This window comes from Perca flavescens, chromosome 3 (assembly GCF_004354835.1).
Source record: "Perca flavescens isolate YP-PL-M2 chromosome 3, PFLA_1.0, whole genome shotgun sequence".
Classification (NCBI taxonomy): domain Eukaryota; kingdom Metazoa; phylum Chordata; class Actinopteri; order Perciformes; family Percidae; genus Perca; species Perca flavescens.
Genome location: NC_041333.1, coordinates 3117689 through 3141591, shown reverse-complemented (window position 1 = coordinate 3141591; position 23903 = coordinate 3117689). Strand labels below are relative to the sequence as shown.

The 23903-nt window shown below is 39.4% G+C and overlaps 2 protein-coding genes across 16 annotated transcripts in view; one reads left to right on the top strand and one right to left on the bottom strand.

The window, feature by feature from the left end:
• The window catches only part of LOC114552477 (serine/threonine-protein kinase DCLK1), a 31164-nt gene that overhangs the window by 4888 nt on the left and 2373 nt on the right, over window positions 1-23903 (top strand). Inside the window, exons 4-16 of one of the 3 annotated variants that reach the window (XM_028573307.1) lie at window positions 5899-5998; window positions 7488-7604; window positions 7774-7868; window positions 8979-9066; window positions 9161-9330; window positions 9598-9717; window positions 9960-10106; window positions 11897-12030; window positions 12171-12248; window positions 12427-12523; window positions 12637-12717; window positions 12830-12943; window positions 19647-19694. In XM_028573307.1, coding sequence (XP_028429108.1) covers window positions 5899-5998; window positions 7488-7604; window positions 7774-7868; window positions 8979-9066; window positions 9161-9330; window positions 9598-9717; window positions 9960-10106; window positions 11897-12030; window positions 12171-12248; window positions 12427-12523; window positions 12637-12717; window positions 12830-12943; window positions 19647-19661 — 1356 coding nt within the window. In that variant the 3' untranslated portion in view covers window positions 19662-19694. Of the gene's footprint in view, window positions 1-5898; window positions 5999-7487; window positions 7605-7773; window positions 7869-8978; window positions 9067-9160; window positions 9331-9597; window positions 9718-9959; window positions 10107-11896; window positions 12031-12170; window positions 12249-12426; window positions 12524-12636; window positions 12718-12829; window positions 12944-14363; window positions 15384-19646; window positions 19695-23903 lie in introns of those variants that run through there. The other 2 variants (XM_028573306.1, XM_028573305.1) reach the window with 2 other exon arrangements.
• Window positions 18256-23903, bottom strand: part of nbeab (neurobeachin b) — a 280354-nt gene continuing 274706 nt past the window's right edge. For all 13 annotated transcript variants that reach the window (XM_028573291.1, XM_028573290.1, XM_028573293.1 and 10 more), the window contains one exon: window positions 18256-20040. In XM_028573291.1, coding sequence (XP_028429092.1) covers window positions 19950-20040 — 91 coding nt within the window. In that variant the 3' untranslated portion in view covers window positions 18256-19949. The remainder of the gene's footprint in view (window positions 20041-23903) is intronic.

The window sequence follows — 23903 nt, the reverse complement described above, 5'->3', positions numbered from 1 at the left end:
TATTTGATGGATTACATCTGAGGAGACTTAGGCCATGGCATTCCAATCCCCGCTATATTGGATATGGCTCTGCACTGTAATTGTATTATGCTCACCACTAACTTCTGTGTTTTTAGAGTCAACACTTCTTGTAGAAGAAGATGTCAATTACAGTCACCTAGGACAGAACCTATTTTGATATCAATGCATAAAAACAGGCTTAACCATGGTGAAATTAGGTGTAGGTGTCAACCTATTCATGCTTTAGAAATGTGATTACAGAGTGGAAGTGGTCATGAGATGGATGGTGCTCTATGTGCCAAAGAACAAAATTTAACTTGTGTTCTTCATGTTGACCTACACTCTGCCGTTTCCTGGTTTATCCTGTGTGTTCCCACAATGAATCTCTATTGGTCTCTGCTCATACCACACATGCCATTTATACATTATACATGGTGGCTTTGGTGGTTTCACAAATGTGTATAAAATGATGTTCACCTGCATTTCCGTGGAGAACCCTTTTGCAATTATGTAAACACATAATGTAATCCTAAAAACTGCTGCCCTGGTTTAAAAAAACAACAACCATGCAACTGATCTCAGCTGGTATTCGGTCTGTAATGGAGTGGAACGGACATTTCTAAGTGACCCCAAACTTTTGACCGGTAGCGTAGGCATTTTTGTTTTGTTTTAGGACACCTGGCAGAGATGGTTTTCGAAATGGTGCGACTGTAGCATTGTGCATAGTGCTTTTCTTGCCATTTCATGTAAAAGCAATAGGCTACTATTACATTTTTTTTTCCTATTGATGGAATTAATTATTCTCTAACCCTGCCCTTCAGTTTTTTCAAATCTTTCACTGTAACTAAAGGGGAGAACGAAGGAGAGAGGAGATAGGGAGGCTGTCTGGCTTTCCTCTCACCTACTGCTGTGACTTGGCTGTCAAACACAGAACAATGGACTTGCTCAGTGACCTACTGCAGTTGGTGTAAAGAAGAGTTTTTCTCTGTTCTCCTAATTTTGTTCTGGGAGGCACTAATTATGCTTGAGCTAAACCGGAGGTTGCTGCTGTACTTGAATTAGAAAACTGCAGAAACCTAACATGTCAAATGTACAAAAGTACTGTGAGATATGTTTATAGGACATAGGATATGCATTAATTTAACATTGTTAAATATTTTTAATTACAGTTGATAACAATGCTACTTCATGGTCATCTGTTGCCAGTTTAACATTTATTTTTACAAATGTTGACATATAATATATCATGTAAAGCCGTAATGTCCCATATTATGGTGATACATTTTGTCAAAGCAAAGCCTTTCTAAAAATGATTTGATATGGTCTTATTTTCTGCTGCTCAAAGTCAGACATCGTTAGAACTACTAAGGGCTAAATATAGAAACCCAAAGACAAGGCGATGTAATTAGAATTTTTGAAATGTGTGGGTTAGTGTTATGGTTAATGTGTGCTTGGGTTGTCTGTGTGTCCTTTATGGATGTCCTCATAGTGCTGAATTGCACTTATTGAGGAAGCTATTACTCTTATCTGTCTTTGCAGCAACTGCAGTTATGTCACAGAATTCTGCAGCAGACTTAATTTGAATCTCGGATTATGTTTGAATATACTCTTCTCTTTCTACTGGACATTATTTTGAGCATACAGACATGGGCATAAAGTACAGTATGGAAAACCAGTAGTAGATATAGCAAATAAATGACCCTTGATTCCTGAAAAAGGATCAGAATCAGGAGTTTGCCACAGTAGTTATGCTACGTGGAATTTGCCTTATTACTGCAGTGTAAAATAAAAACAAAGTAAAGCATTCCCTCAAACTGTACATAATGACAGCTTAAACAAAATGAACTAGAACCATTTGAAAATGACATGTGAAGATAAGTCATGTTTCTCCCTGACATGCTGAGTGACCCTGCTGTGTTCGGTCTTGCACTTCAAAGGGGTGATTCAGCACCCTGGAGAGCTCCACCTGTCCACTGGTATAGCAATGTTTCATTACCAGTTTGTGTTTTTTGTGTAATCTATAGTCTTTACCATGGTTGAGATTGATTAGCTTCTAAAGCATGCATACCTCCAATTGTGTTCTTTCAGGAGTAACACACAGATAAAACCCTGAGAATCAATATTTGCACAGGATGCTCCAGGACTGCAAGGGGTGTGGGTGTTAGGGGGGATGGTAGGCCTGATGGAGCTGTGGTGTCACTGAGCCAGCAGGCATTAGTGATCAATATAAAGCAACACAGTCATGATTGCCCTAGTTATACTGTTCCATCATAGGTTTGAGGTTTTCCTTTTTTTTTTTCCTAGGATTTCAGACGAACAATGTGTAATTTAAGATTAAATTAATTTAAGTCTTGTTTCAGAGTTGCATATAAAATATAAATAGTGGCTCTAATTAAATCAGTGAGCCACATTTGATTTAAGACCTTACATGAATTAGTCCATGTTTTGTCAAGTCTTAAGTTGGACACTTTTGAGAGTGCTACGTAAGATCTGTTAATGGCGTTTACCCCCTTTTAATAGGAACCGTCCTATTGTGGAACAGTTATTAAAATATTGTCCTTATTAAACGGCTTAAGAGAGACATTGGGAGTTATAGGGGGTGACATCCACCAAAGTGCTGAAGCCAGAATTCAACTTGCATCGTCATAGTGACGGGGTGTTCCATGTTATTCCGTCTTACCTAGACTGATGGTGACAATGTTCTTTTGTCTGCAGTTTGTACTGTCCAGTGCTCCAGATAGGCTCTGACAGGGAATATTAAAGCACCTCTCATCATCTCAAACTCAGCTGTGATTTGGTCTGGTCTCCTTGGCCATGGCTGTGCAGCTCTCCTCCCTTTGGGGTCTCACACTGTTGGAGGAGGGGTGGGGGCAGGGCCTGTCAGAGTAGGGTGTCTGCAGAGAAAATGGCCACATTAAGCCCCCCTCTGCTCAATTTTTATTATAAGATTTCATGGCGGAATGACCTTTAGGCGGTTTGGTTTATCATATTAACCTGCAGAAAAATGACTTCCTATTCCTTTTTGTTTGGATAATCCAGCGTTTCTGTATTTCAGATAAAGGAATATGGAATAATGTACTATCTTAATAATTGGTCTATCAGTGTACATTTCTACCAAAATAACCTGAGATTTGTGCAATGAAAACCAGAATATTTTCATATTTTTAACTAAGGAGCATTAGCATGGTTAGAGGGCAGTCTGGTTGACAGACTGTGGTCGGCTTTCTTGTCTGTCGTTTTTGTGCTCTGTCTAAGCTCTTAAGTCATCTCATTAGACTCCTGATGAACTCTCCATGGTTCTTAATGACGAGATAATTAATAATGTATGTACATATTAGATGTATTTGCTGTCTTGATATTTCAGTTTTCTAAACCTTGTCCTCAAAGACACTGGAAGAACACAATCATTGTAAGGTGACAGTATGGACTTTATTTTATTACTTGCAGTGTTTTACTCAATAGCAACATTTAAAACAAATTAATAATGTCCACTTCATAACTAATATCAATATGAAATCACGTTTTTGTTGATAGGGGTTTGCCTGAGTCTGCCCCTATTTAGAGGAAATGAAAACCTCCTCTGGCAAGCCGCTGTAGTTAAGAACATCAATAACCCGTTTGAGGAGAAGGTCATGACTCCATCAGCATCTTCATTTATTTATGACTGCATCCACTGTGATGGACTTCTGTATTAATGAGCGCAGCAAATGCATCAACTCAGTCATCTAGTTTCTCTTTGTTGAAAAGTAAAAATGATTATAATCAATATTTCTGTTTATAGAAATACAGTATATGTGGTGGCAATGTTAAATTCAAAACCATCTTTAACTTTCTACCATATAACAGCTTATTACAAATTCAGAGATTTTAGGCTTATTTTGTAGATCCAGTTAGTAACCTATTAATTCTATTTGAGAACCAATGTGCCCTCTGTTTTGTGATTGGCTCCCTGAATGGATGACTGGTGTTATGTTTCAACATGATTTTGTATTGAATAGACACAAACAAAAGCGGACAAATGGGCGTAATCTCTCACAAAGGATGGAAACGGCATTGTCAGACTATACGGAATACAATCCAACAGGTTTAAAAGATTTTCTTCTCTTGGTAGTTACCCAAGAGACCTTATCACATGCAGCCAGGCTGACACACCAGTAGAGAGAAACTTTAATTTCATTATTCATATTCTCTACTGTACACACACTGTAGCATTTATTTTCCCTTTGTACTTTGGCCATATTTAATATCTGCTCAAGTGAAATCCCATATCTTTAATCCAGTGGTATTTCTTTCATGGTCTTCTCTCTTGTACACTGACATGACCTGAAAGTAGATGGACATCTGTACTGACATTTATATAATCAAGACTTAATAAGATTGTCCCAAATATGACTTATCATGCTTCAAAAAGATAAAAAGTCACAGTAATGTTTGTTGCGGAATTTCCAGCTTACAAACTCATGCTATGTAAGTTGAGACTGTGGTACCCCAGGTCTCCTTCAGGTCAGTGACCAACATAACCTCATAACCTTTGCAGTAAAGCTGGCTGATATGGAGAAAATCAAATATCACAATATTTTTGACCAAATACCTCTATTGATATTGCGGCGATATTGTAGGGTTGACTATTGGTGCTTTTACAAAATATTTACACGATGAGTTTTGATAATCATCAGTAATGTGGATATAATGACTAAGTGGGTAAAGGCAAATAATATGGCTAGTAAGTCTGGTAAGTTCAGAAAATGACATCACTTTACTGTATTGTAGACAACACTTGTCATATTACGATATCCAAACTTTAAGACGATATCCAGCCTCATATCGATGTCGATATAATATCGATATATTGCCCAGCCCTAGAGGAGCAATTCAACTTTGTGCCTCCATAGATGACGGGAGACGTAGCAGCTGTATGCTAAGACGGTGCTGCTCACCCTGCCAATGCCATAGAGAAAGTAAATCCATTAAAACATTTTTCTGTGCAGAGCTATTTGGGCACCTGCAATATCTTTGTTTACTTTTGAAGGTTCAGCTAAACTTAACGCCTCCAGCAGGAGTTTAAATACAGCTTCAGGAAGACGGGAACTTCAGAGAGTTGGGACGGCACTGCACAATAACACATCATGGTTAAACTGTGCTGCCTGCTTTGTCTCCTCAATTGAGTGTTCATTAAATGCTCCTGTGTAAGTCAAAGTCTCCACAGCCTTCTTCACGTATGTGAAATGAGTTGTGTTGTTCCTGAGTTTTTCCTTAACAATGTTGTTGCCGTTGGGTGGACCCATGTGTCCTTGGACTTAAAATATCTAGTACTGTGTATACTATACAGTAAACTGTACTGTACCCTTTGAATGCACTTTGCTTAAAATCTTGGGCATGTGAATGTACAGTATATGTATTAAATCCCTTTGCCTCATAATCATAGATAGAAACCCAATATAGATATAGATTTCAATAACGATTTAATCAGATCACTGTAATGTGTATTTTTATTTATCTTTTTTTGAAGATCATGTTGCACATGAGTGCAGTTGGCACAGTTCATTCAATATATTTTATATGGATGTCATTGTTGACCTCATATTATATGCTGTCTGAAGAAGGGTTTCTGTGGGAGTTGGTCACTGCTTTCACACACTGAAATGTTACTGAATATCTTTCAAGATGCTCCATTAAAGTTTGAAAGCAGTCCATTACTGGCTAGTGAGTGCAGCAGCAGACTGTCAGTGTGTGGGTCTTTGCACTGATTGAAAAATAATACCTAGTACACGTAGGTAGCTTTTTAATTGTTTTTATTTATTTTGGTATATGTCAGGTATTTGGAGACACCAGCACTGCCTTTTGGAGTTAATGTTATGTAGAGTATTCTGTACTCAGAAACCTTTCCATCTTTACCAGGTTACATGCCTTCAGGACTTTTTTGGGGAAGATGATATATTCTTTGCCTGTGGGCCTGAGAAGTTCCGTTATCAGGATGATTTCAACTTGGATGAAAGTGGTAAGTGTTCTTTCATTTATGTATATGAGGCTTGGATCGCTCAGTGGGGAAAGGGTAGGACTAACACTTTGTCTGGCTTTATGTTTTTGCCCACCGTAGCTATGCATACCAACGAATTTTAATACTTTGAATAGCCTTTTATTAAACCATTCTCATTTGTGGCCCACGTAAATACTGAATATGCCAATCAAGTGGAACTATTATTGCGCTTCTTGAAAGTTTGTAATCCCATGTCTATTATTTCAAATGCTGGTACTGCTACTGCTCCTACTGTTAGAAGTACCACTAATATAAAGTATGAGATGTTGCTGCCACCTTGTACCCTTTTGCTTTTTTCACTACAAATCTTTGTTTAAATATGAAGAGGCCAGACTTTACCAAATGGCATTGGACTATATAACACCATGTACTGAAGATCAGATTGCCAAACATTCCATTTATAAAGACCACTTATGAATGAAAGGGTGGCAGAATAGTCTTAGTGGAGTATTTATGCTTACAGTTGCTGTGGTGAGGAGACAAATTTGCTTCATGAATACAGATGATTGTGTGTGTGCGTGTTTGTTCATACTTTGTGGTTTTTAGGCTGTTGTAACCAGAAGAAAATGGTTCCTATTAATGATGTCTAGTACTTGCACACCGGTCCTGTATCCAGTATTTGTGACTCTTGTTCAATAACGTTCTTGGCTAGACCGCAAGCAATGCAGGGCCAATCTTATACAAGCGAAAGTCTTTCACTGCGAGAAGATTACACCATTGGTCGGAGTAAGTGATGACGTTTGTGTGATTGGAGATTCCCCATTGGTCGTTGCTCTTTCAAAATGAATTGCTCGACAGTTATTATTCATCTGAATCATTTCATATGATCTGCTATTTCATTAAACTTTACGAACAATTACTGGGACCGCTACAGAAAATTGCAGTTTAACATTTAATATTCAGGAATTAAAGACACCACTGACTATTTGGCCACGCACACATTGACCATACCTCGGTCCAGCCATATACTCTAAACATAGTCTTTTTTTTTTTTTTTTTTTTTTTTTTTTTTTTTCTACAAACGTAACATTATTCTGGAACTAAAAGGGCACTCGGGAAATTGCAGACCTCAGCCAAGGCGCCCTGTCTCACAGTTTTAATGCATAAGTAGCAAACTCACTTTGCTGATTATTCTGACACCACATGAATGCAGCACGTCCTATCTTAAAACATTAATGAATTGGAAAAATAATTTTGTAATGGGTTCTTCCTTGGCCCATGCTATGCCCTTCCAAGGTTCTTGAAAATTGGGCCTGTAGTTTTCCCGTAATCCTGCTAACTAACTGACAAACCGAACCGAAAACATAACCTTCTTGGCAGAGGTAAGTACTTCAAACTGTCAGAGTCCTAAAGCTGACTTATAATGGTAAAATGCAGGTAAAGCCTAGTAGCCTAGTATTATTTAGGTAAAAAGTTGCTCCAGCAGTGTACATGTTTCTTTCTTTTATAGAGTGCAGGGTGGCAAAGTCTCCATCATATGGCCGCCTCCCCTCCATGCAGGGTCTCTCTTCCCCAAGAGGTGGTGGGATGTCACGCAGGAGTAAATCTCCTTCATCCACTGGTTCGGGTGAGTGTGACACAAAGAAACAAAAGCAAATGTATTTTTCTAAAGTCTCATACAGTTTTCTTATATTATATGTAGACTTACTTAGACACTATGTATAAAAAATACGTTTTCGTCTATCCTGCAATATTTCATCATTATGCTGATGTTTCCAATTCTAATGTACCGACAGCTAATGGCACTGCAGGAAGTCAGTTGTCCACACCTCGATCTGGAAAGTCTCCAAAATCCTCTCCAACCAGTCCAGCTAGCCTCCGAAGACGACGGGTAATAAAAGTTGATGTGCCTATAAATATCTCTTTAAAGATTTCTTTTATGTCAGACATACGTCATCCCCCAGTAGCTTTGAGAAGGAGTTTTAACAATTCTCTTTATCATTAAATATTTTAAAGTATTATGGTAACATGAAATTAAACCGAAACATTAGGTTTGGGAGTGCATAACACAGTCAACTCATGCGCAAATTCCAATTATCACTGATCCCATCATTAATTAAGCATAATGGTGCGTTCATGCCACCTGGGAATATCAGGGACTGCCCCCGTGATTGCGTTGTTTTTCCGACTGCCGGCGTTCACATAGTCGGCACGCGTGTTCTTCTGTTATATTGCCGTTTGGCTTAACAACTTGTTGCATGACTGCCACCAACTGTTGGGTGTAGCCTAGAGCATCAGGTGGGTGAAAACATGGAGGCCACAATAAAAAAAGCTTTCTTATGCAAGCTTACAAACAGCACATCAACAGGTGTTATCTGCAGAACAACGAACGGGATAGAACACGAATAAATTAGAAGAAACCTGTTATGTCTGTGTGTTTCTTGGCAGAGGCGATTGTCCACAATAAACAGTTTATTGTCATTGGACGTTGGCAAAATATATTACATGCATGCATGAATTTTTCTCACCCTTCAACACATTTGAACGATCGTAAGCCATATTTCTGTACGTCCGTTGTCAAAAACGCGTCACCAACTGGGAAACTCTGTTAGCAAAATCTAGCCCCAGTTTCCCACCTCTGATTCCCGCATGAAGTGACGTGAATGATGACGTTTTCCCGATGCCCATGAACGCACGGTAAGGCTGGCTGGGGTTGGTATTGTGGCTGTGGCAGAGAATATTATTTTCTCTCAATCCCTTTTAGAACCACATGTCAGTCTTTATGCTGGTGGAAAGGTTAATATAATGTTTCACTACGCTTTTATTTATGTCTAGCTAATCTCAAACTGCATCCTCAAGGCTGCCAGGGTGGAACAAATAGGCTTTGTGTAAAGCTGTAATTTTTTTTTTTTTTTTTTTTAAACAAGGTTTGCCTTCTTTGAAATTTTTATAGACAAGTGCGTCTTTAGTTCTCACTCCATGGCTTGTCTTTTCTTTCCAGGGATCTCAACACAGTGGCTCTTCACTCTCTTTAGCTTCTACCAAGGTTTGCAGTTCAATGGACGAAGGGGATGGGCCTGGCAGTGAGGGTAAGACATTGCATAAGATCTAAACCTAGTGGACGAAGACTGGCTACTGTTCATAGCTTTAACATTATAGATCTTCTTTTGTTTTGCTCCACAGCTGAGCCAATGGATGAGCACCCCTCTGTACCTGCTTCCATAGCAGAGAGATACAAAGTGGGGAGGACTTTAGGGGACGGAAACTTTGCTGTGGTGCGAGAGTGTGTGGAGAGATCCACTGGAAGAGAGTATGCTCTAAAGATCATCAACACCGATAAATGCAGGGGAAAGGTGAGCAGGCCTCTACATCTGCTGACTACAATTATCACACCACCAAATTTGGTCTGATTCAGTAACAAGAAATTCTTTTTTTGTGTACAATATTAATGGAGAGTTCTGTTTTGGATGCTTATTCAATTTCTTTATTTTCTTCATTGGTCAGCAGATGGTGCTACGGTATTTCCCCTGGGACTAACATGACATCTATGTGTATACATGCTTTTAACTACACTTTACAGTGTTATTAGATTTTCCTTTTTTATTTTGACGGTTACCCAGGAACACATGATCCAGAGTGAAGTGTCAATCCTTCGGCGCGTGAAACATCCCAACATCGTACTTTTAATTGAGGAATTGGACACCTGTAGTGAGCTCTTTCTTGTAATGGAGTTGGTTAAGGTACTACACATTTTATTAAGAATACATTTCAAATCTCAAATACAGTAAAAGTCATATGGCTCATTTCTGAAATATTTTTATTCAATTTGTTCTATCCAAATTCTTTTGTTTTTATGAGACTTCTATTTTGTATTAATGTTAAAAAAACAACTCAAAGTGACATTTTCATGCCATGGGACCTTTTTTAAAGACTAGCAACCTGTACTCTTTCACATCCCAAATATTCTTTGTTCTTTCTCCAGGGAGGCGATCTTTTTGATGCAATCACCTCCTCAAACAAATACACAGAGCGAGACGCCAGCTGTATGCTGTTCAATCTGGCAAGTGCCATCAAGTACCTGCACAGCCTCAATATTGTCCACAGAGACATAAAACCAGAAAACCTGTTGGTAAGTATGGCTTTACAAAGATTCTGTATGTGAGTGGAGAGGAGCTACATTGTAAAAGCTTTGCACCTTAAAACCACATAGGTCCATGTTTCCTATTAATCCCCTTTTTCCCGTTTCTCTTGTCCCTTTTCTCCAAAGTCCGTACATACAAGCTCACACTTACAACTATATAAAGGCATGTAATATACGTAGGATAAATAAATTAAATTATGAAATTAAATTACTGTACACAACTCCACAAGGTATTTTCTGTACAGACGGAAATCTAAAATAGCTCTGATTTATTAACTCTAAAATGTAGTTCTAGAAGCAGAAAACTTAAAGTGCACATATTATGCTTTTTGGCTTTTCCCCTTTCTTTTATTGTGTTATGTATCTTTTTTTATGCATGTAATAGGTTTACAAAGTGAAGTCCACCCCAAAGGCACTTACCATCTCCAACAGAAAACACTGCTCCAAACAGCTCTATTGGAGTCCAGCCTTTACCTCAGAGACAAATGTGCACAAATACACACGTTATAATGCTCGCCTAGCTGCTAGCGTGGCGCGCCCTCATACTCTATAACTAACTGGCTAGTAGTCCTTACCTAGCTACTACGTATGTGCGACTTCCAACAAAGATGGAACAGAAGTGAGATGTCTCACTCTGTAGCTAAAACGGAGAGATCAACACACAGGGTGAAAAGAGGAGCTGCAGCAGTGTGCAGTATAACAAAAATATAGTATTTTTTGAAAATTAAACCATGTAAACCTATTCTGGTACAATCTTTAAATACAACTATGAACCTGAAAATGAGCATAATATGAGCACTTTAAGATTCCTGACTTGAATGAATGCAATCTATTCATTCACATCTGCAAAAGAAAAGCCTGGGATTGGAACAAGACGCACCTCGAATATAAGTGAACTCATTTACAACTGTTGTTTATTGCTATAGTCTTGGCATTTGTTACATAATGCTTATCTGGTGATTTTAAGCAAAAATCTCATTGTATAGAGTCCATCTGTTGTCCATGTTCATTTTCTGTACTTTTCCAAAACATATACATACCTTCCCAGGTCTTTAATTCAATTCTGTTTCATTCGCTGCACTCAGGGCCAGATGTATTAACGCTTTTGCGCCCACTTCAGGCGTATTTGTTTCGCAACGTGCGCGTAAAAACATGGCGAGGTATGTACAAACAAGTGCAGACTGCCTGTCGCGGTAACTGAAAATGGCAAATTGCGCTTTTCCGTGTCATGCATATGCGTTCACGGGAGGGTAAAGGGGAAAGTGGGAGTTTCCCATAAAGAGATGGGAGGGGAAGCGCCTAATTATGCATTACAGTTACGGGAAGAAATCAAAGATGACATCGAATCTCCGACTCAGCGTTTACACCCCATTCCAGCAGTTGTTAAACTCCTCGCTACATTACAAATATTGTCATCAGGATTATTTCAAACAGTCATAGCATCAGCAGTGGGAATATGGCAGTCTGCACTCAGCCGTATCTTAGCACCAGGACTTAACGCTTTGCTACAGCGCAATTTACGGTATAGTGGGCGGAGAAAGTCGTTGATTACCTGATGAACTGCAGGTTTGGTAAATACGACGTAAGCTGAAGTATCACAGCGTGCGCTTTCTGTGGGTTGGCCATGGCACTGCTACATTCGCAAATGTACGCATCAGTCTTACCTAATTTTATTATCCAGCTCATTAACAAAATATTTACCACAGCGAAAAATCTTAATTGGCAAACATGTTTTCTTGCAATTACTCACTTTCCCTTATTGTGTGTGTTTTTCACAGGTGTTTGAACACCACGATGGTAGTAAGTCTCTGAAGCTAGGTGATTTTGGCTTGGCTACGGTTGTCAACGGGCCCCTCTATACTGTGTGTGGCACGCCCACCTATGTAGCACCAGAGATCGTTGCTGAGACCGGGTGAGACATGATGAGTAGGGTATTTGCTGTGAAAGAGTAGAAATAAATCTCATCATCCCTTTCAAAAACTGCTACAGTAATTGCTACTTGCAGATGTGCTTAGTCTCTCTGATACGTGCTATCTTAATCTTCAATTACAGGTATGGCCTCAAGGTTGACATTTGGGCAGCTGGTGTCATCACTTACATACTGCTGTGTGGCTTTCCTCCGTTCCGTGGGTATGTGCTCTATTATCAGGAGGTTTATTTTGATATAAGTATGGTGTTTTAACCACATCAGTTTGTTTAAACCACGTTCATGAAAATGAATTGATTGTGATTGCCATCACATTATAGACTATTATGTGAAACTTAGTTTGAACTTAATACGATATAATCCCTGTTTTATTTTCTACAGCAGTGGTGAAGATCAGGAGGCTCTCTTTGAACAGCTTTTGAGGGGCCAGCTTGATTTCCCTCCACCTCACTGGGACCATGTGTCTGCCACTGCCAAGGTCTGGGTCTGGAAGGGCTCCCATTATCTGCCATTGTTATGCTCCATGTAAAACACCAGAGTCTGTCAGTGACGTGTTGCTGTGGTGTCTCATGGTAGCCTGTCTGTATTTAGGCTTTGATCGCTGGGATGCTGCAGGTAGAGGTGGATCAGAGATACACGGCTTTACAGGTGCTCGATCACCGCTGGGTCAATGTAAGTTCACCATGTTAAAGTCAGCCAGTACACACGAGTGCTGCTAAGAAAGAGAGAGTGCAGTATGATGCAGCAGGTAGTTCCTGAAACTTTGTTCTTTGTATTTTTTCAGGATGATGGTGTCTCGGAGAACGAATACCAGCTGCCTGTGGCTGGGAAGATCAAGAAGCACTTCAACACCGGGCCCAAACTCAGCAGCACCACAGCAGGAGTGTCAGTCATTACAGTAAGCACTGATCCACACGCACACACATGCACACTCTGCATCAGTACATCACATTTTGGCTTATTTTTTTATTTGCTTTAGTGATTATGCTTTTTTTTTTTTTTTTTTCTCATCTCCTGCTTAACTCCTTACGTGTGCAAAAGCTTTTTATCTCTTTCCTTTGAATGTCATTCAAATACTGATACTAGCATTGTATGCTTTTGCAAAGCAGCAAAGGAATCCATCTTTTTTCTATAATTTTGTGACTTCTCGGCTTTACTCAGTGTATACATCAGCTCATCCATCTGCTTCTTGCTGACGGGTCTTCCTGTGTGTGTGTGCTCTGGCCTCTCATCCTCCTCTTTACATGGACTGTCAGCACTGTCGTTGGGAGATCTTTTAAATAACATAGTTGTCTACGTTTCAGTATATGATTTCTTGGAATAGTTATAAAGCTGAGCTGGATTTGTTCAATTGGCGTATTCTGGAAGTCATATTTTTTACTACTTGCTATTGATTGGGGGAAACATCAGTTGCATTTCTCTACATTTTCTTGTATGTTGCCTTTTTAATTGAATTACTTTACTTAATATACTTACTCAGTTGTCTGACAGTTCACAGAATGTCAGTTGACGGTGACATTTTTGGGCCATTATTTTTCTGCCCCTTCTCATCACAGCAGTTTTAAAGGCAATTTAGAGTCGTGCACCTTATTGTCAATCAGATCAGTGATGCTTTGAGTTCAAGGTGATCCTCTGAGTTGCACCTGCTCTCTCTGCTCAGCTGGACCAGGACTTTACCATCCAAAGGTCAGGGTCTTTGGACCACATCCAGCATCCAAGATTGTACTGGATAAGGTATGACACAATATGCAGTGCTTCCATGGCAAAGTGCTGGCAGTCTCCATTTCCATTGCCCCTAAATGAAGCCCTTTCCACGTCTCGCCCTTCATTTACCTCCTCAAATCCATCCCTTTATCCCGTCGTTCATCTCACTATTGCTGTGGCCGTTTCCTCTCGCCTGGTCGCCTTGCTATTTACTTACTTATGTATGGGTAAGTTATGCATCCATAATGCTAACTGCATCAGAGGGTTCATGTGACACATTGAACACCTGGATGTCGTAAGAAGTGCAGTCACAGACGTAGAGGTGTCACACCTGACGCTGGCAGACCTTTTTGCTGCTTGTTGCTTCTCCTGGTTTTGTTGAGCACTGCACTAGTTTGCTGTGTCACATATTGAAGTTAAACTTTCTCTGTCCAAAGAAGTTAAACGGAGGAGAATTGTTGTGCGGTAAATGCAGCTTTCCAGATACAACTGCATGCAAACATTGGCTCATCTAACCTTTGCCAAGTGTCTCACTGGTGGTTGATCGGACGCCTTCCTCATCTCTGTGGTTGTGTGGAGAACCTAACGATAGCTGCTGTGTCACCCTCTCTCAGACCACGTCACTTGATAAGGAGAAGCAAGTTTTCCGACGAAGACGCCACCAGGATGTGAAGCTCACTCCCCAACTCCCACACAGTATGGGCGCCTCCCGCAGCGCCAACCCCGGCCTCCCCGTCGCTGAGTTCACCTCAGAGTCTGAGGACCATTCCCCCGGTTCGGCAGGCACTGTGCGTTCACCCACCTCTCCGTTCTAACCGCCTTCCAGAGGCCACAGCACCGTCCACCCCTCCGTGGAAAAGTGGGTTCAGTCTGCTGACTCGGGACATTCAGACTGAATACTCACCTGTACCTTTTTCAATTTTTTCCCAGTCATAATACTTTAATAAAAATGCATTGATCGGAGTAAGGGACAAGTTAGTTTCTGGATCAAAGTATATACCTTTTAACGGCCGCTACATTGCACGCGTAACGTATGAGACCGATGTAGCCAGTTAAGATGGATTCCACGGCACATACGGTCTGCGGACGGTCCGCATACGTTAGACGTTGAATGCAGCCAAAGCGTAAGGGGAACACCACCTAAATTTAAGAATTCCAACATGTTATTTCCATGGGTAGGGAAAGTTAAATATTTGTGAACATGAGCTCCTCTCTCTCAAAGCCAGAAACCAGAGGAGTAAGTCCAAACCTGTGATGTAATCAAGTATAAAGTCTGGAGCTGCCCCACAGTGAGTCTGGTTTTGCTTTAGTCTCGTGTTGTTTGGGTTGTGTACCCATACACTCGGAACATTCCCCTGGGGGCTCTCAGGCCCCATTTACATTGCTATGTTTTGGTTTAAAACCAAATATCTTTTGCTACATTCACACCTCGCATTCCTACTGCTTTGGCGTTCCAGAGCCCCTCCTGACCCCGTTTTGGTTTGGACTCTGTGGGGTTGTGTTGCAGTCTCAATGGCTGCAAACGGAGACCTTTGGCAACGCCAACACTGACACCAACGTTTTGCCGCCTGATTGGGTCTTATGACGTCTCGTTCTCTGAGACTAATGCTGCGTTCCAGACACCATTATTAGCCCGTAAGTTACGACTTCAAGTCACGACTCACGACTTGGTAGCGTTCCAGGCAAAGTCGCCACAAATCTTTCTAGCTAACATTAGCTAGTGTTAGCTAGCGGCTACCTAATGTTGACATTAGCTAGCGCTAGCTGATACTATAGATTTCTAGTCGGCGACATATTTTGGGCTTCATTTAATAAACCTAACCGGTAGTAGTACACAATTGTATGTGTATTGTTTTGATTACAATGTGCGGAATTACTTTACGTTGCCTATTTATGTATATTTATATTTCTCACTGTAAATCACCGGCGTCTGTACAGCATCAACAGGGGTCGCCATTGTGTGTGTGACGTCAAAAACTGTAACTGGGAGTACAATGATCTGGTACCAGTTCATGGGGAGTAAGTTACAGGTTTGACTGCAGTTCCAGGTCACTTTCACGGGTAGAAGGTTGTGAAAACATGAGTTACGGGTTGCCTGGAACGCAGCATAAGCTACTAACGTTACCATGGCAACTACAAGCAACTGGCAGAGTATACATGCTGCTTCCTGTTTACCCCGGCAAGCGCATGCCCAGTATATGAGAACGTTGAAGAGATATGCAGTTTGGGCGTTTTGGTTTAACGGAGATTAGTTCTACTACTGGAGCTTAAAAACACTGTGTACACGGAGATCGCTTTTGGCTCAAAACTCTGCTTTAAAAACCAAAACGTAGCAATGTAAATGTAGCCTCTGTGTCATTTATAACTTTCCCAATTTATTGTCTATGGAGCAGTTCTGCAGTTTCTACTTGATGACTTGACAGTTTCAGCACTCCAGTTTTTAGATTTGGGAGACAGTAGTTAATGTTGAATATTTTTGGACTATCTTAGACCATAGGAATAACGTGTGTGAATTTAATTTAAGTTTTTTTTTCAAAAAAGCCACCAAACTTTTAAAAAGCCTGATTTCTGCACTGGTTCATTGTAGTACTTCAGAGCCCTCTACTGGTTTATATTGTATACAGCAGTAACGACAACCTGCTTCATGAAGCAATGAGCTTTTTAATAGGAAGCGTAAATGCTAAACATTGCAACTTTCTAAATATAACAGTTCATGATTTTGGGACCTGACCGTACATTCCACTTATTGTCCTGGTTTCAGCACAAATGTTTGTCTCCAAATGCAACAATAACAGTAAGTCCCCTTTCTGCTGGACTGTAGGACCTCTAGATCACTCTGTGCTGTGGTACTGGAAGTTCTGGTGCATAAGCCTTAGACACACTGTTTAAGAGGTCTTGAGACACCGAAAAGACATGCTGCTAAATTATACCATCAACATTCTCTGTAATGAACAGATTTTTGTGTGCATTGGAGAAACATTGTCCTGCCAGCCAGTAGCAGGACTCATGAAGAGATTTAAGGACGCTGTTGTTTGACTGACTGCTGCTAGTCCAGCTCACCGGAGTGCTTGAGGATGATTATTGAAACACTTGATTTGTTACACGTCTGTGAGAGTGATTGTAATTCAGTGGTGGTACCGATCAATGTCAGTGCTGTGTAGTTAGTAGTAAGTGCATGTTTAAAGCCTTGCCTTGGCACACATGGATTTAAGTGCAATTAGGTGTACTGCCCAATGTGCACAGTATCAAATTTGTCCTTTTTGAAATGCTGGAATGAGTTAGAATGGATCTGTTGCTTGTCTGTATTATTGGCAGCCAACTGACACACTTCTCCATCAGGCTGGGGAGATTGGCTCTTCTGCAACATGATTTTTTTCCCCCACACACACTGAAATAAGAAACAAGTTAAATGTTGGTAAATACAACAGTGCTTCCAGGAAAATACATTATTTTTAATATTTGTTCACGCAGTACTTCTGTTGGACTTTTTAAAATAATCCGATCAAACATGACTAAGAAGTCTGGCTCACTAGACTGTATGTAGTGTATGCTCTCTGACCAGTTCATACATTGGTTTACCAGAGACCTAATATTCATGGATGTGAATTTCCTTTCCACTTCATCAGAGAATGTAACCTGCATGTGTGTTAATATGCATCTTAAATCAGTTGTTCTCGCCTGTCACATATGAAACCATTCCTGTTGTCATTGTACGTGCTGTCTTGGTGAATGCAGTTCAGTTAAGGCAGACTATAGTCATACCACAGCTAAGTTAAGACGTGTACATAGGTATTTTAACACAAATGTAATATAGCTTGCTGACTTTGTTGTAAAAGGGCTTTTACGTTTTTGACTCAAATGGAGGGAACCAAAAAGCACAAGGAAAGCAGGTTGTGATAGTGACTTTTTGGGAATGGGTTTGCTCTGCTGTTTGTCATCATCTGAAAAACATGTAATGTTTATATAGAGTATGACAAATTGGTAAGACAACTGGGAATGCCAGTGTTAGGTGGAAGCAGATGGAGAAAGTGAATGCTGTATTATTCATCTATATTCCATTAATGTAAGGACCTTAAGTACAAAAAACACTTCTTTTCAATTAAAGAAAATATATTGCATTGGATATTACAAAGCATCCCAACAATGTACTCTGTGAAGAAACCAAACCTGGGAATAAAAAGGATTTAATTAATTTGTGAGTCAGTGACTTATCTCCATGAGTCAGACAGTGGCTGTTTTTTCAAGAGGTCTTACAGTGCACCCATTAAACCTGCAGCAACAAATGAAGACAGCAGGTGGCAGTATAATCAAACACAAGCCTAAAATCTTTTCAGTAACTTATTTACCACATGTATTTACTGAGCAATAGTTATACACATTATCATGGGTTTGCATTAATACATGCCTGAATGTTTTTGGAGGCAGTCTACACACACGAGTAAAAGCTCAACACTGGTATGTTTATTCAGTTTTATTTAAAAACAACAAAAAATAATGAAAGCCGCTTAATTTACAGTTATTTTTGATATCACATATGCTTTAAACATTCCTCTTTCAAAACAATTAGCAATACAACTAAAATATATAAATCATAACATCTTAAAATACATGAAGTCAAAATGCACAGCTCAATTCCAACATTAACAAAAAAATTTAAACTAATTTAAATTTGCAATAATATATGATTTTACAGGAAAGCAAAGTAAACCCAATGCTTTCAGTAGCTCTTAACATGCAAAACGTTGGCGTTGGGTGTCAAGGAGCACCACTAGAAAATCAAAATGCAAACTCAAAATGTATTTGCATATTTTTGTTCATTTTAAATAGTCAGCCCACAGCGACAGACTTCTCATTTCTGCAATTAAATGCGGACACAATAGCTTTCACATCACCAAAAATAGATCATTTTTTTAAACACTATCCTGTTCTATTATTAAATAATTTTTTGTCACTCCGCTGAAATCCTTAGACCTTTTTCAGCAACCAAGTCATAATATTGCTTACCAATGCATGGTGTTTCAGCATGAACTGGTGTTCATGAATACAGATTTAAAATGGACAAGCAAACATTTTTGCAAAAATAGGCAAACTGAAAAACTGTGAGATGCACAAGTAACAGTACTAATGTTTGCAGTGCCAACAATTGTAGACAATTCTTTTAAAATGTCTTAACATCCCACAAACACCTTAACAGTCATGAGATACCATACACCAAATCCTCTATTTAATCTTCTGGATAGGTGTTTTTGAAGAAGCCTAAACAAACTGAGCAAAAGATTGATAACTTCTGTTTTGAATGTCCAACTTGAATTATTTTAAGATCTTGCAGTAAATAATTTGAATTGTTTGCCATTAATAAACTAAAGTTGTCAATTTAATTATCCTTTTTGCTGACATGATCCAAAACATTTCACGAAAGACTATGCTCACACTGAATTTCACTTTTCTTCCATATAGACAAACACAACAAATTAACAAGGAACATTTCGTCTTTTTACGTACACATACATTTGACCACTGTTGAGAACGATGAGCAAACAAAGGCCATATACATGTATTACTAACCAACTAATATCTCAAGTCCAATGAAGACATTTTGAACATTTATACATGGCTCGCATGATTGAAATGATAGTAACATGGTGGCTAGTCTAACAGCATTTAGATCTTCATCTCAGCCTTTACAGGGAAGAAACACTTTACACTGTCCATATTTACATTTTCTATTTTATTTTCTAGAAAAGTGTTCCAAGTGAGATATGTATCTGCCATACAAATGTTGTATAAATGTTCCTAACATTTTGTTTTGCATTTTCACAGTTTAAAACAGGAACTCAAAAGCTTACATTAAGCATGTTTTATTAACTGTGTAATTGTGTTACCTTCTCCTTGACCAGAACAGACCTGCTTGACTCAGTTGGGGAAATGCATCAGCTGGTGCTTGGGTAAGACATGAAAACCAACCGAACATGCATCCAGATTGTTGAGCAACCGACACATAGCAACAGGTCTGCCTTAGGGGCTAGATGAACACATGTAAGCACCCTTGGTCTTGGTTAGTGTCAGTGTGGTGATGTTCTCCAGCCCACTGGATCGTCTCCATGCTTTGTGGATCTTCTGCAGCACAGCTCGGTCACTGGTTGGTAGTGGTTTCTCTTTACGCTCCACGTTGCCTTATTGTGTTGTGGATCGGTCTCTGCTCAGTACCTGTTTTGATGCTCGTAGTGCCACCGGTTGAAATCAATGTTAAATGCCACGATACTGCCAGAGGCCATGCCTGTGATCAAAGTCCTGAAGAGCAACAAAACCACGGGAAAAAAGTGCAAAAAAACATTAAATTCCCCGCACTAAAATGTGGAATAATGGAAAACCACAATTTTCATTACTTTGGTCGTTTTGTGATTTTTTTTTTTTTTTTTTTTATCTACATCTTGGGTTGACCATGCACATCAAATGTGACATTTTGATTCACTATTTTATATAGTTTCTTCTTCACATAAACAGGCACTCTGGATACGGACAGTGAAAATCGTTTATACAGCTCCACGAAACTTTTTCACAAACGTCTAACAGAGTGAAAATTGTGAATTTCCCCTCGTGGCATTTCAAGAAGGCATGTCTTCTTTTTTCGACATACTATACTATGACTTTTTATCACTTATTCAACATGCTATACTATGTGTAGCACGTGAGCTTGTGTAATTCAGCCATGTTTAATCTGTCATATCAGTGAAAATTGTGAGAGGGGGAGGCGGCCGTGGGAAAACTTTAAATAAACAGACACAGACATGTGGTTGTTGCTCTCTGCAGAGTGCTTAATTATGTGTGTGTATAGTAGGGTATCGGCGGCTAGAATAGATTATTCCCGATCACCTGTTTTTTAGTAAATATCGATCGATAAATCGGGGCATCCCTAGCTATTACAGTATGATTCTTGTCTATTTTCAGCCAATGTGCTCATTTAAGCAATTGGTCATTTAGTTTTTGAATGATCTGCCTCAGAGCAACAAGATGCTCTTCATCACTCGTCATTGACTTTGTTATTCTTTATTTATGTTATTCATCCTCAACATAGAGTATTTTGAAACAGAGTAATTTTTAACTTTATCCACACAAATTATATATCAACATGTCACTTACGGTGAGGTCATTTCACGATGCCACCTATAGATTTTATAATTATTAATTGCACAGATGACCAGAAGCCTATTTTCCACTTATGGCAAAACAAAGCTGTTTGTCATAAAAAAGAGAGAGGTTTTTAAAAGTCTGTGTATTCAGCTCTCAGTATGTTTGTTGCTTCTAACTGAATTTTTGAAGTTTAGTTTCTGTATTATAGCTGCTTTATCTTGTTTCATGTTCGTTTATCGGAGTCGTGTTAAGTTACTGCTGATAAAGACTCAACATTACATACTTTCAATTTAAAGTACATTTCGGTAAACTTCAGGTCATATATAAACTTCGAATCCATTTGCATTTTCCATGTAATAAATGCATTTTATCTATCAGCTTTTTCAATGCAAAGTCGTACAGCCCCCTTCTTTACCGGCAACAGATTTCACCTCGCAGCTCTTTAGGGTGATGCTTTTTTGTTCTATGCAATGTCGGATAATACAAAGGATCTTTCAGCCTTTTCAGTTCATTTATTTGATTTTCCACTTTTGACAGCATTCCAGTTTAGCTTCCAACTTTTTTAGCAATGTATTTAAGCTCTTAGCTTATTTAGGTAATGCAGTTCAAGTTCCAACTCTGACAGTTTTACATTTTAACTTCCAGGTTTTTCAGCAGTGCAACGCATTTGAGATTTGTTTTTGCATTTTCATAAATGTTTCTCACAGCTCTCTTCTCTAGCTAAAACTCAATTCAAATCGTACAATGTTCTACATCTTTTGGCATTATTTAACTTTTAAAGCCAATAATTCAGTTTAGGGTTCTTTAAATAGGTGGGTTATTCAACTTTTTCATTGAAATTCATACTAATTAATCAGTTTAGCTTTAGCAATTTAGCTTTTCAATATTCACGCGTATTTTCTGCAGGAAATTTATTTTCTAGTTTTTAAAAATTAGCCGACTGGCTAACACTGGCGCATTTACAGAAATGTTGATTAATGTGCATTGTCCTAATATAAATAAATAAAATCTTCTTCTTCTTAATGATCATTTTCACTTATAATCATGACTTTAGGCTTCAAAACAAGTTTAGAGGCTAGATTATGTATAGATGACCTGAGGTATGATCATTAACCTCCTCTGTTCTTGTGTGTTAGAGCGGATCTCAGTGGTGTATACGCACCTCTATCGCGGTGCTCTAATGCCTGTTGTGGTTCCGTTGATTAACAACAAACACTGACCTCAGTCAGTCACTGAGACAGCGAGGAGAAACTGACTTGCAGCGAGAGTGCAAAATAGCGTAAGCAGTAACGTGCCTGGATATAAATGAATTTATAAATTTGGATTCCGATCACATCATTACATAGCGTATTACAGTAACTCTCTCCAAACATGTAGTTTGGTTAAAAAACAGCTTTGGTTGCGCTGGGTCCTCATTTTTAGGCTCCAAAATCAAAACAAGGTCGCATCATAACTTTCTTGGTGCGTGTTTGGCCATTTAAAACAATAGGTGTACTTCAAAATGTCAGACGCTTTCAGTGCCTGTAGAAAACTCTACAGGACTCCAAAATCTGTCGGTGCGTTGGGGAGAGCTGTGTAAATAAAGAGGGGAAAAAATGTGTTTGGCCATTACTGTCACAGCCTTGAATGCACTAATGCGTTCTTTCTAAACTAAGTGCGCCACAGGGGCTCATCATGTAATTTCAACATTAGGAATACTACAGCCTGTTCTTTCCTGCTTTGCATTAGGATTGGAGACACAGTGTCCCTCCATACATGGGGCCAGTGTTTACTGTATATGGTATTCACATTTCAAAGGCTTGTTCATATATGCAAGGAACCAACATGTATTAAAATGTGTTAAGCGATAAATGATTATTTCCATCAATGCGAACAGTTTGTCAATGTCCATAGTGGTGAATGAAACGAGCGCAGGAGGTCATCAGGGGCTGTGACAGTAAATTTCGGGAGTCCTCTGACAACTGAAGTACACCATTGACTTCTGCAACCCCTGTGCTCTTGTGTCCACGGCTGACTGGTATGTAGGAAAAGCAGCTGATTTCACAGGGTCGTCTTATACTGCTACACCCCGAGGGCTTAAATGCTCCAGCACAATGAACAGAGCTGCTGCAGAAGGCCCCTCTGTAAATGGCTGACTTATGTTCCCTAATGTCAACTTACTGAGGAAAGAGATTGGAACTGAATCAAGGGGTTCTTAAAATATTTAATTGAAGAGATATGTTAAGTGGTGTTGAAAGAAGTGTTAAAAATAGCATGCCATGCAGCACTTAATTTTATAGTCCCTGATGTTATTCATAAAATGTCATCCTCTATCTGACCATCCTCTACTTACCTTAACAGGTCATGCAGTCAGTCATGATGGTGCACAGTTAATTTGCTTGAGAAAGAGGCTTCTGTTTTGAACCGGACTGTAAGTGCCCAGGGGGATTTGGCCTGTGGCTGTGAAGTGCAGCTTGAATGTTCCGACTCTCTAACCTCTCTTGACTGCCAGGGTCACATGATGACGTCAGGCCTATAGCCTCAGAGCCGCCACCCAATACACGAACAATATACAAACGTTAAGGAAAACCGGCCAGTAGACTTGTACAGTACACGTCTGCCCGCTGTTGTGCTAAAATTTGGTTTCTATGGCAACTGCAGGCTCTAAGGAAAAGGATGGTGGATATTGCACTAACTAAATGCATGTGACGTGTATACTCGGAGAGTACAATACTTATAGTACACATAAACACACAAGCTCACTCAATGATTCTGTAAAGCCGTATCGTGTGCTGTGTACTGTGATTATATAGCTCCAACACACACCATTTGGATAGACAGTTTGTTTTGCCTCAGAGTTCAAAAGATCTTTGCTTCTTTGATCTATATCTCCCTTGTGATTGGTATAGATTTATTAAGATAAATAAGGTACAATGGGCCTCATTCACCAATATCTTAAGTTTTCTATTATATATGTTCTTAAGAAGGTTCCTAAGAAAAGTCTACGTCGGATTCATGACGTGTTCTTAAACAGCAGATTTGTT